The sequence below is a fragment of the Podarcis cretensis genome (assembly GCF_951804945.1).
Source record: "Podarcis cretensis genome assembly, chromosome: 5".
NCBI classification, from domain to species: Eukaryota; Metazoa; Chordata; class Lepidosauria; order Squamata; family Lacertidae; genus Podarcis; species Podarcis cretensis.
Genome location: NC_137174.1, coordinates 31,853,033 through 31,866,537, shown reverse-complemented (window position 1 = coordinate 31,866,537; position 13,505 = coordinate 31,853,033). Strand labels below are relative to the sequence as shown.

At 44.3% G+C, this 13,505-nt stretch overlaps 1 protein-coding gene across 1 annotated transcript in view; it reads right to left on the bottom strand.

Moving 5' to 3' along the window:
• The window catches only part of TBATA (thymus, brain and testes associated), a 44,778-nt gene extending 32,226 nt beyond the window's left edge, over window positions 1-12,552 (bottom strand). The window contains exons 1-4 of the mRNA XM_079976518.1: window positions 12,425-12,552; window positions 6,671-6,910; window positions 4,641-4,811; window positions 2,726-2,811 (exon numbers count right to left, since the gene is read on the bottom strand). Of these exons, the coding sequence (XP_079832644.1) occupies window positions 2,726-2,811; window positions 4,641-4,811; window positions 6,671-6,890 (477 nt within the window). The 5' untranslated portion in view covers window positions 6,891-6,910; window positions 12,425-12,552. The remainder of the gene's footprint in view (window positions 1-2,725; window positions 2,812-4,640; window positions 4,812-6,670; window positions 6,911-12,424) is intronic.
• Window positions 12,553-13,505: the final 953 nt, after the last annotated feature.

Sequence of the window (13,505 nt, the reverse complement as noted above, 5' to 3'; positions counted from 1 at the left end):
TAACCCATCCTTATTTATAGCTGAGCCTTGTGAGCCATCTACTGGTGGCCAACAGTGTATATGTGTGTGAGAGATTTGTAATGACTTTTAGTTAAACACGATTGAGTGGTTGGTTGATTGATGTGTACGTGAGAGAGAGAGTGTGTGTATACTGTAGTTGGATGGATGGATCTAGATAGATCTGGGGTGCTAAATGTTTAGGTTTAATGAAAAGAATGTAATTAGAACTTGTATGTTATAACTGGGATATGTTGCAAGACTGTCTCAATGTGCATTAGAAAGGGGTTATGCAAGAGGTTTAATCAGAGGTTATTTGCAAAGACTGTGTCCAATGTCGAGAATATAATCAAGATCCATGTGTATTGGAATGTGTGTACCTACTTCTGAGCATCAGCAATTAGCATGGAAAGAGGTAAATATTCTAAGTGCTTACCAATCTTTAATCCTAGTCAATCAACAAGTGTTGATGAAGGCAGGGGAACTCCTTTGTTAGGTGAAACCTAACCATGAGTACTTCAAAGCATCAAAAGAACGAAACTGAATAGAGGAAGCTTAGTTTTTAGGAAGGTATAATTAGGAGAGATGCCTTGGACTGAGTGCTGCACTGACCCTCTTGAGATGACCATGCTATAAAATCTGGTCTCCATCCATGCAGACTAAATAGGTGAGGAAAAAATCATATTTCTTAAAGCTACAATGGTCTCCGCTGCTTTCAGTTCTCCAAAGGAGCCCAAACCCTGGGCGAGTGCCTGGAACCTTATGGACTTTTGCTACTGCTCGACAGAGAGAGGGGGAGACACCCAACTTTTCTGTATATATCTACATCTATCTACGTGTGTGTGTGTATGAACCACTGAGCTGTGGCTTTAAATGACTGGTATGGAAAGACAGAGCCTTGAATCTTCTGTTTCTAAATATGAGTGGTTTGTAGCACTCAGTGAATTTGAGCTGGGTGAACAAAGCTTCTCCCAGAAAGTGCAGCACTTCATTTTTGAGCTGCCATCCAGGTTAGGTTGGAACAAGCTGCTCCCAGTATTGTCTGTATTTGAGGAAAAGCTCAAATTTCAGTTGTGCTAGTCTTCTGCTGCTCTATAATTCTGACCTCCGGTAGAGTTTCAGCACCAACCCTTACAAAACTAGAGATGATGGTGTTGTTGTGTAGTTGGTTGGCCTTGTGTAACCGGCCACAGATATTTAATTGAGAATCGTTCCAGGCAGCTGCTCCAGAAAGTCGGTTGGAGCCAAAGTTTCAACAATGGGAAGGCTAGCAACTGCATGCCATTCTTTGCCTAGGAACCACCCCAGTCTTTCCACAGTGCCTTGCCCTCTGGCACTGGACCTTAGCCTCAGAGTTCAGAGAAGTAAGCTGGATTGGAGTGTTGACATCCCTAAATCTGGAGGTTGCTTAGATCTCATGGGTTTTCCATGGGCACCTGGTTGGTCGCTATGGGAATGTTGGACTAGAAGGGCCATTGGCCTGATCCAGCAGGCTCTTCTTATCTTCTTCAAGTTTCAGTCTCAGCCCAGCCCATGGTGGAGCTGAGTTTGGGAACCTGTTCCCTTCCAGATGATGGCTCCAGCTCCCATCAGCTCTAGCCAACAGAGATGATGGGAGCTGGGAGTCCAATGACATCTAGAAGTTGCAGGTTCCTTGCACCCTGCAGGGGAGTGTTATGCATGCTTATTCATTTCAACAGAAGTCCATCATGTAACTATATCATAAAATCATAGAATTGTAAAGTTGGAAGGGACCTTGAGGGCCATCTCATTCAATCTCCTGCACTGCAGGAATCCTGCCCACTGCCATCCCTGGGTGGGCTCAAACCACCAACCTTCTGGTTAAAAGTCAGACACACCAATCCACTGTACCATGGGCTTATCAACCCCCTACCTGTACGTTAAGCATCCCAGACCTCACCTGGAGTACTGTGTCCAGTTCTGGGCACCACAGTTCAAGAAGGAAACTGACAAACTGGAATGTGTCCAGAGGAGGGCAACCAAAATGGTCAAAGGCCTGGAAATGATGCCTTATGAGGAACGGCTAAGGGAGCTGGGCATGTTTAGCCTGGAGAAGAGGAGGTTAAGGGGTGATATGATAGCCATGTTCAAATATATAAAAGGATGTCACATAGAGGAGGGAGAAAGGTTGTTTTCTGCTGCTCCAGAGAAGCGGACACGGAGCAATGGTTCCAAACTACAAGAAAGAAGATTCCACCTAAGCATTAGGAAGAACTTCCTGAGAGTAAGAGCTGTTCAACAGTGGAATTTGCTGCCAAGGAGTGTGGTGGAGTCTCCTTCTTTGGAGGTCTTTAAGCAGAGGCTTGACAACCATATGTCAGGAGTGCTCTGATGGTGTTTCCTGCTTGGCAGGGGGTTGGACTCGATGGCCCTTGTGGTCTCTTCCAACTCTATGATTCTATGATTCTAACTCGTCTTTGGGTATTCTTTGAATGAGAAGTAATTTATTCTGATACGAACAAAATGAGGAGTTGTCATCTTCTGAAAGAATCACTAAAGAAGACGGCCCAAGTCTCAGCAGGGTTACAAAATAGAAAACAGCAGTGCTATTTTTCCTCATTATCCGAACAAATAATTGTACTGGACTGTTTTTGCTCCCATCCACTGTACTTGGTTACTTTCATTCCCAAGGTTGGGCTCACCCCCTTCCTTAGCAAATCAGCCCCACGTTATGGGATCACAATGCCACCCCCTTTTTCCTACTCACTGCCTCCTTTTTCTCAGTGGACGAGGTGGCTCTGACTCTTGCAGCAAGTTCCCTCAATTCTTCTCGCCAGGCATTGGACAAAGAACCTGCTTGAGAGAGGGGAGGAATGAGGAAGATGGCAAATTCAAAATAAAAACAAAAGTGGCTGGGATGCAGTCATGCAGGAGCCAGGATCAGCTGCGGATTCCCTCTCTGAGTTTGCCTCTGTGTGTAACGTGTGGAACAGTCTTATATGCAAAATACATGACTGGCAGTCTTGTGTGGTATATTGACAGCAGGCAGTTGGACTGTACCACTTCATAAGGCAGACTAAACATTCCGCTACACAAAAACCTCTTGTGCATTCAAAACTAGCATGCTCGTTCTATTATTTCTTATATGCTAGTTTTGACAGAGGCATCCTGGCCCCTCTGGGTTACGACGGAAGATCATTGTTTCAAATGCTGTCGAACATTCAGCAGCGACTTGAACATTCAGAAACAGCTCGGAAACGAGGCCACATTCACGCCATACATCTGAAGCACTCTTTTACCACCGTAATTGCCATGGATTTCCCCAAAGAATCCTTGGAAGTGTTGTTTGTTAAGGGTGCTGACCTCACGGGCCAACAATTCCCAGCACCCTTAACAAACGGCATTTCCCATGGGGGGAAGCCATGGCTGTTGAAAGTGGTATAAGAATGCTTTGTATATATTGGTATGGATGTGAACCCAAGTGGAATCTGTTAAACCCCTGGCAATAATTTGATGCAGATTCAGAAACAGCTGAGATCACGTGAGGCAGCTCAAGAAACAGGCACACACACACACCCTGTTTCTGCTTTAATGCGGGTGCTATTAATCACCGTGTCCTCAGGAGGCATATTCATCATGATGATATTTAATGGCACAGTCTGTGATATAATAGCATTGACAACCCTTGATGATTAGGATAGATTGCAGGTGGTGAAGTAGATCTCGGAAGGAAGCTAAGCTGAGCTTTTTGACTGTAGTGCTCTCTGTGGTATCGTAAGACGGGGCAACAAATCATACACACACCAGAACCTGTTTCATACGACTATCAGGACTGTGCGAAAAGTTCTCTCTCCTTTGGAGACAAGCTTCCTTGTAATTGTCCAAACAGGCAGGAAAAAGTATTCACCCGGTGACTCTTATCAGTATCTGATCTAAGCACTAAGCTACAAAATACACCAGCTCCAGATCTGTGCTCTTATGCACAGATATTTGGATGCCGGTCGTGCTGTGGTCTAAACCACTGAGCCTCTTGGGCTTGCTGATCAGAAGGTTGGTGGTTCAAATCCACACAACGGGATGAGCTCCTGTTGCTCTGTCCCAGCTCCTGCCTACCTAGCAGTTTGAAAGCATGCCAGTGCAAGTAGATAAATAGGTACCGCTGTAGCGGGAAGGTACACAGCGTTTCTGTGCGCCCTGGTTTCCATCATGGTGTTCCGTTGCGGCAGAAGCGGTTTAGTCATGATGGCCATGAGACCCGGCAAGCTGTCTGTGGAGAAATGCTGGCTCTCTTGGCTTGAAAGCGAAATGAGCGCAGCAACCCCATAGTCACCTTTGACTGGACTTAACTGTCCAGGGGTCATTTACCTTCTCATATATATATATATACACATACATATATAGCCCACAAATTTTGAGCATGAGGAACATGATCCAGACTGAGACCCTAGCATGTTTGTGGAATAGTGTGTGTGTGCGTGTGTAGAAGGTTTAACTATTAGCCCCAATCCAGATCAAGGCCCCTGTGGGCTATTTGCATACTGGGGAAAAGCTCATTTTGAAGTGAATGGGAGGTATCCCCCCAAAAAAACTCTTGTTTTGCAAATTGCCCATGTGCACCCCTGGAAAGTTGTGCATGTGTGAGTGTGGCGCTTGCGTTGGAAATATTCCTGTTGCATACTAACTTGTTGATAGCCAGGGGACTGGAACAGGTTGTGGGTCTCCGATGGGTATCTGAGCCCCAGGCGCCCCCAAAACAGAAGCACGAATCTGACTTTTTATCATTGGGTGAGGTGGCAGAATGGTTTGCTCGCACCACTCGTCATTAACTGTGCAAACGGGAGCACCATTCAAACCTGCAACAGAAGAAGGCATCCATGGGTAAGTTGCACAGGAAAGAACCACATTATAGAAGAAAACTGGCTTGAACTAGAGATTGGAGGAGCTACCTGGTTCTGCTTCAGAAAGGATTTCCTAGACTCAGATTCTTCACCTGTGTGCCTGCTGAGTCTTTAGAACTCCCTTCTGGAATCCATTTCGGATTTTGAAGGCTCCAATTCTGCCTTCAAACTTACTGAAAGGTGAGACTCCAGCTATGTACACACCATACATTGAAAGCACACAACGCCCCTCAAAGAATCCTGGGAACTGTAGTTCCCATCACCCTTAGCAAACTACAATTCCCAGTGTGATTTGGGGGAGGTCATGTGCTTTCAATGTATGGTGTATGCACAGCCTCTTTCTGTGGCGTGGTGAGCCTACATTAGGGTATTAATTACCAGAGGAATTGTTGTTGTTGTTGTGAGGCATCTAATCATAAGCCTGCATTTTTATCAAAGCTTATATTTTTGATTAAGGCCTGTATATTAAGATGAGCTTAAAGATTTTCAAATGTTTCATGCCAGGCAGAAGACCAGCTGCCTAAGAACCTTGGCAATGTTTATTCTCCTGGACAAGGGGGCCCCCTGATTTATAGCAGAAAACAATTCTCAAAGTCGTAAAAAGGGAATTACAGGCTGAGAGCGAGGACACTGACCTTGCATGTTGCAAAGTACAATTAAGCTGTAAGAGTGGTTAAATTAAGAGTTGGTAAATAGTAAAATAAAACCATGTGCCTCCCATTAAACTTGAGCCATATTTTCCTAAGGTTAAAAGGCCAAGAGCATCTGGCTGGCAGAAAGGAAGAGAGTATTTTGGGAAGTCTTTTTCTAAAGTTGTTTCTTTCTTAAACTGAGATCCTTTTAAGATTTCTTTTCCTTTTAAAGGGTTATTTATGTTATGTATTAAATATATTGGCTGAAATGTAATTATGCAAAGGATTTAGAAACTAAGAAATGTTAAATCCTTATGCTAGATTCTTATTTCATATAGTTGAAAGAGATCACAGGGGCCATCAGCCCAGCCCCCCTGCCAAGCAGGAAACATCATTAGAGCACACATATGGTTGTCAGGCCTTTGTTTAAAGACCTCCAAAAGAAGGAGATCTTTCAATGATGATGTGAACTCAAGATCCTTGACATCTGTTTAAGATAAAAATTTAAGATTAACCATTTGTTTTGGAGGGCAATAGGGCAAGGAGGGCAAGAGGTGAGCTGGTAATTAAGGTTCCTTGTTGAGACACATGTAAGATATATTACTACTTATTTGTCATTTATAGATAGAAGAATATATAGCTTTTTGTTTCCCATAAAAGGGCAAAAGGAAATGGGTGTATCTTTTGTGATTGGTTCTAACAGCCAATAGGAATTTCAACCAGGCTGATTGGACAGAGGCAGCCACAGGAGGAGCAAGGGGGCTGGGTTAAGGAAATATAAGTGCTGGCCAGAATGGCAGGAGGGCAGGCCAGAGCTTGGTAACCATATACCACTGTGCCTCTCATTTATTTGTCTGACAAATAAATTATTATTTTAATTTCTCTATTGCTGCGTTGAATATTTCATTCCAGCTAAGCGTTAACCACAAGCAGGATGCTACAGTTGCATGCCTTAAAGAGCTAATTGAATTGTCACACATTGTACTTTTTGCATTCAATTGCATGCAAAGCACATAAATATGCCACTGTAATTTACAGCTATAAGCAGCAATTTTGTGCTGCAACATTTGCACATTTTTATTTATTTATTTAAGCGCTTTCGGATTTTCATTACCTAACAAAAGCATGCCTGAACTTTACTTCTGAACAGACTCGTACAGGATGGCACTGCTGCCTGTTTACCTTGAATATGAGTGACTCTGTGAGGGTGGGGATTATGCCGTGAGAAGAAAGAGTGATGGCTGAGGCAGCCAAACCGAGCGCTGTTCTTGGAATGGGGTCTCAAGGCCTGCGCGCTGAAACGGAGTGGGGTATTCAGAGCCATGTGTTTAAGCTTCCCTGCCAGAACAGTGATGTCTTTGCCTGTGAAGGGGCTGGTAGATGGACTCTTCAGATCCCCCATTTCCTCTTTCGTAGATGTTCCTGAGTAAAAAGAGAAGAGGCAAAGTTATAAAAAACAATTATACAACTTGCAGAGCAACGGATGTCTAAAGGATGTCTCTCCTAGGAAAACAGTGAAATTTGGTTCCCTTGGCTGCTTACGGTACGTAGTACCCAGGCTCCTCGTTCCAAATCTGCAAAGGTGTGCAAAAATAGTTTGACAAACAACTTTAAATAATTGCAAATACCCCCGTTTCTAGTGAGACAGGACGCTTCTAGACTGTGGCGAGTTTGCAAGTAGAATTGCAGCAAATTCAGCTTGTGCAATTAAAATGGTTTTGGATCTGGTGCTCTTATGCATCAAGTCTGGTTCAAAAATAACCTGATTTTCTACAGCAAGAAAGGCAACGGAAAAGCAGTGAAAAAGCGTGGGATAACAATTGCTTGACATGATGCTGTATAAACAAGCAAATCCGAATAAATTCTGAATAAAAACACATTGTCTGGAAGCCAATACAGTTTAAAACATTTCTATTCCCTCCCACTGAAGTGAATGCCTTTAAAAACACATTGATTTTGCTCTGATCTGGCCTAACTATTACACGTTATCTTTTACACTCCAGGGAATCCAAGCAACTTGATCGAATCCAATGTCTAGAAGAACGCTGGCAAGTTACTGTATTTTTCTCTCTCTAAAGAAGTCAATAATCCAGAATGTTGTACTAACCTTAAAAGCCACTCTTAAACAGACTGCCGCAAGTAAGGGTGATGTGAACAATCTCGCATAGGTGTGCAGGAAAGGTTTTAATGCCAGAGACTCTATGACAGGGACCCTGAGTCATGTAATGAACGAGAACTTGAGAAACAGAATCTGCAACAGGTTTGCTGACAGTTTTGAAAGGTGACCTGGAGTCTTGGCCGTGCCACTGAGATCATATTCTGAAGACCCAGCAAGCTCTTTGTCTCAAAGGATTGTGTTCTGTTCAGCACCCACACCCACACGTTGCACCGTCAGCATCAATAAAAGAGATGCAATTGTGAAGAAGCATTGAAGCATCTTATCAAAACGAAAACAGAAACTCAGAAACACAGCTCAGTTTAATGATGCTATCTTGAAGCTCCATAGTGCTGCATAAGCTGACTTTGATGATGTTTCCACGTAGACCTGTTGGCACAGCATGTGCTATATGGAAAGCAGGAAATTAATTACATTAAGATGTTATGGTTTCAAAGTTTTGTTTGCCCAATGGAGGTGAACAGAGCCAACAGCTATTACTGGAGGTGAAGCCTGGAATCTTTCTTCATTGCTAGTAATCAGAATGTGTGAAATGGTGATCATGCAACTTGCATTGCAATATTTACTAGCCCCTGCTAGGTCCTGTTTATTCAAACACTGCTACCATTCCTGGGCAGGGATATTCCTATCCTACATGAATGATGATACATAGCAAGAGTGGGGAACCTGTGGCCCTTTAGATATGGCTGAACTACAACTCCCATCATCCCTACGTGTTACTGATGGGAGTTGGGGTCCATCAACATCTGGGCGACTGTAGTTTCCCCACAACTGGTATACATTTTTTACTCAAGGAAAGATATTGCATGTACCATTTAGGCTCATGGAAATGTGATTGCCAATTAGGGTCTTGATTTGAGCAGCACCAGTCCTGGAATTTATTGTTGAACCCGTTGTTCAGTTTGGGGACCCGGCTCTCCTATATCAAGTGTAACTCAGCACCGTTTCCCAGGCAAATGGAAAAGAGTGTAATCTCTGAAGCTTGTCCCCTCTTACCAATGACTCCCTGCAGCTGCTCTTCCTATTTCTGACTTTGCTGTTGGAAATGGGCAGACAAGTCCCAGGCCCCTGTGGGGCAGTGTGAGGAGGCATCTCTCTTTGGTGGGGTTGGGGTGGGGATGCAGCGCAGAGACCAGGGGCAGCAGCAGCGGCTGCCTGAATGACTCTCAAGGAAAGGAGGCTGAGGAAACACACCACAAGGGAGGTTGTTCGGAAAAGGGTAAGAGACTCCCAGTTCTGCAGGCAAGGGGTGACATAACTGGGCCCCTGACCCCACAGGGGTGTCTGTGCTGGGTCCAGGGGTTAACCTGAGCAACATGGTCCAGGTCCGGTCCTGAATCCAAGGATTCCACGAGGAGTCAGTCCGACAGGGCCAAGGCAGGACACCAGGAAATAAGGCTAGGTCAGGCACAGGGTCTCAGGCAGGTTCTGGCAAACAGCAATGTTGGTCCCGCAATCTGGTGTGGGGTCCGGCAGCCTTTTATCTTTGTCAGGGTAACGGCCAGTCCTGATCCCCTGGTGACTCAACTCCCTGTCTCGCCCGAAGGCGAGCACTCGGGTCTCTCCTTCTCTCAGACCTTAGTCTCTGCAGCTCTGGAAATATCGGTGGGTTACTAGACCCAGAGGCCGCCTCAGCCTCTCCTGACCCAACTGGAAGCAGAGCAGCTGTGAGTGGTTGCCCAGCTGAAGGCAACAAGGTAATCCCCGCATCTGGAGCCAGGGCAGGCTCAGGCCCCTGACTTGGCCCAGCTGGTGCTTGTTGCAGGGGAACCTGTGCAGACTGGGGCTCTTCAGAATCAGGCCCCAGACTAGGTTCAGATGCTGCCTGAGGCAAAGGATCTGGTGCGGACTGAGACTCCTCCTCTGGTTCTGAGCTCAAGTCCCAGGCCATCACAGTGCCACAGAAAGAATGTAGTTGGTCAAGGGAGCCGTGGACTCAAAAAGGTTGAAAACCTCTGACTTAAGCACATGCTCTACTACTCTTCTATAGAAATCAATGATGTTTTGGTTAAATTGTGCCATTGTTACTGAAAGTAAATACTTCCCTCCACCCTTCAGTTCAAAAACAAATTTCACCATCCTATCATGACAGCGAACTGTCTCAGCAACAAAGATAGTTGCTTTTGTTTTTTATTCTTTGCAAGGATGGGGCAGATGCCTTCACATTTCTTTCATTCTAAATACTGTGTACAGCTCTGGTTGCCCATCTCAAAGCAGATGTAATAGAGTAGGAAGAGAAGAGAAACCCAAATGATCAAGGTGAAAACACCAGAGTCCTTTTGGCTTAGAAAAATAGATATATGACTAAGTGGGGCTGTTATAGAGGTTTATATAATTATGCATAGATGGGAAAAATGGAGAAACATATATCCCCTTTTCTCATACTACTAGAATCTGGGAGTCAGCCACAGAAATTGGTTGATAGCAGATTCAAAAAAGTAGAGGTAGCAGAGACAAAAGACAGGATTTCTCCGTACAAGACACAATTAATAGTATTCGCTACTGCCAGGTTCTGTTGACGACCAGCTCAGGTGGCTTTAAAAAGAATTCGAGAAATTCACGGAGAAGTCTGTCGATGGCTCGTAGCCATGATGACTACGTTCAACATCCTGATTCAAAAGCAGTGTGGTCATGTGTACCAGCTACTGGGAGTGAGTCATAGTGGTTGGCCTTCACACTCTGTTCATGGACCTTCCAGAAGATCTGGTTGGCCACTGTGGGAAACACAATGCGGAACCGATCCAGCAGTTCTTCTGATGACCTTGTACAGATCTAAAACACCTAGTGCTGAGAACAGGCTGGTCTCCTTCTGTGGCATTGCAAAAGTTTTAGTGCAATGCAGTGTAATGTCTCAAGGCCATGCCAGGGACTGACACAATGTCTTATTTCTCATCACTCTCTGCCTGCCCTCTGACAGAAAAGGCAACCGTGGAGAGGGGTTTATGTTGTGCAGATGGGCCCGTACCATCCAGGGATGCTTATGTAGTGGTAGAAAGCACAGGTGAGCCTGTGGTGGACCAGGAAAGTCCTTGTAAGAGAGAATGGATTTTGAGGAAGAATTTGCAAGGAGGAAGGGGAGTTGACTGAATGGACACAGTGAAGAGGTAGCTACTTCACTCAAATCTTTATTTGCCACCATCTCCTGTGGAGGCACTGGTCTTGATCCAGCTTCAGTAGGCTGGTCAATGTATAAATGTAATTTGTGGGAATGGGTTAGGGTTCTCGCATTTGGAGTTGCTTCTTCATGTCCTATGGAAGTGAAAAGAATAGGGAAACTGACTCAACCGAATCCTAAGCAGCTTCTGATCTAGTCAATTTCATCCATAATGGAAAGTTTGTACAGTGGTACCTCGGGTTACATACGCTTCAGGTTACATACGCTTCAGGTTATAGACTCCGCTAACCCAGAAATATTACCAAGGGTTAAGAATTTTGCTTCAGGATGAGAACAGAAATCGTGCTCCGGTGGTGCAGTGGCAGCAGGAGGCCCTATTAGCTAAAGTGGTGCTTCAGGTTAAGAACAGTTTCAGGTTAAGAACGGACCTCCGGAAAGAATTAAGTACTTAACCTGAGGTACCACTGTACTTCCTTTTCTTTGTTAAGGGTCACATGACTGGCTGGTGTGGGAGACAGAGGAGAAAGGATCTCCTAGGGTGGGAGGCTGGAGTAAGAAACAGAAGTTCTCAGGTGAGAGCTAGAAAGGTCTACTTTTCTGTATATGGATAAAGGATATGATGTACTTTTTATTTCTTTTTCTTCTCTCTCGCCTTCCTATTTCTTGCTTTTTATTCTCTCTTTTCGCTTCTCTTTCTCTCTCTCTTTTTCTTTCTTTAGATTAGATAGGTTTTTATTGTATTTTATGTTGAAAACTTTCTCAATAAAAATATTTTGCAAAAAAAAGGGGGGCTGTTGAAAACTGTGGGCACTTCCTTTTTATTCCACACTCATGATGATTTCTGCTCATGGTGCTTTTGGGGCAGTCAGACATGAATACCGCTTTGAATACTGTGTTTGAAGCTGCAAAACTTTTGGGGTGCTCAAACTGCTTCACTTCCCATCAGGGCATAGCCTGTAAATTCCTGCTGAAATCCCACCACCTTTTAAAACATACATGTTCCCGTTTGTTTTTGTCCACTATTGTTGCACTGTAGCCCCTCCAGACAGCAACAGTGTGGTAGCGTTGGGGCAGCATCCCAGAACAGAGAAGAGCAGAAAAAGTTCACAACTAATGCACTATTGTTGTGTCAAGAAAGCGTTGCAGAATACACCTGTGATAAAACACCTGTCTGGAGGGGCCCCTAATTGGGCCACCATCCAATAGACATATGCAACAAATACATAAAATGTCCAGTCTCCAAGATGAATATGGGACAAGACGTGAAAAGAAATTATAGCAGTCGGTCAAACAGAACAAGAAAGAATATACTCCATATGCTTGGAAATCAAGGTGATCCGTAGTCAACAGCCGTATGCAATTAATTTAAATGCCTAGTAAGAAGCAGAAAGAAAGTGCTCTTGTCTCTCAACTGTTTTTAAAGCCGTTGCAGGATACTTATGAAAATTTGATATAGGAGGTAATATATTTCTTGCTTTCACTCCCTTTCTTCTCTGCCCGCCCCACTTGCTGAGTTCTCAGAAAGCAATTGTTTTTTTAAAGGATCTGCATAAGCTAATTTGGCCTGCAGCTATGGCATTTGAACAAACACAACAACAAACCCCAGATGTGCTTCTTATTCAATATTTATAAAGGAGCGACTCACCATTTAAGCGGTTGCCACATCCATGTGGGGAGTGGGGTGTCCTTTTGACTTACTGTCTGGCCAAAGACTGCAAAAATAATCTCACTTCTGTACATAACAAAAGTCTGCCTTCTTTGTCCCCCGACTGTGTCAAAGTTGCTAGGTAACACTTTTTCTTGACAACAGCCAACGATTGTCCCTCCTACCCCTTCTCCCCTTTCATCTGCTCTGTTTTCTTTTCACCTCCCCCCCCCCTTAACCATATAGTCAACTCCTGGTTTTCTTTCCTCCAGAGGCAAATTCCAGTTAAAAAAATTCACTTGAGTTTTGTTTTTTGTTTAAATCCGATTTTGTTTCAGCAGTGGGAGGAGACGTGGATTCATCACAATCGAGACAGGAGGATTGAGATATTTTTCTATTTTATTTTTATTCCTTTTCCATTAACAATCTCACGCATACTTGTCTTGCACTCTGTGGTGAACCCAGTGCTAGGCTCAGCCTGTACATATATGCCAATAAAGCCATATCACACAGAAATGCCATTGGTCTCCAGTGACCTTCACTCCAGGGGAAATAGCCCGGGTGTGAGCTTGAAGTCCCTGAAAGGTCTCACCGCTCAAGAGACTGGAGTTCATGTAACTTGTTTATGACAGGCACTCACCTTGTGGAAGAGAAGAAGTTGGAGATCATGTATCTCATCAAGCTGCTGCTTGATAAGATCTTTTGACACGCTTGCATTTTCAGGCTTCCATGCTGACATCAGTAATGTCTTTGTAAACAGCACTGGATCACTTCCTAGGGCATGGTATAGTGTTACTTATGCGAATGAGAAGACTCTGAGATACATTACAGTGGTACCTACTCCGCTAACCCAGAAATATTACCTCTGTTTAAGAACTTTGCTTCAGGATGAGAACAGAAATCACGCGGCGGCAGCAGCCTGAGGCCCCATTAGCTAAAGTGGTGCTTCAGATAAAGAATAGTTTCAGGTTAAGGACAGACCTCCAGAACGAATTAAGTACGTAACCAGAGGTACCACTGTACGTACTACTGGTATTATTTATATTGACTGCATGCAGGTTTGAAGGCCAACGCCATGGTT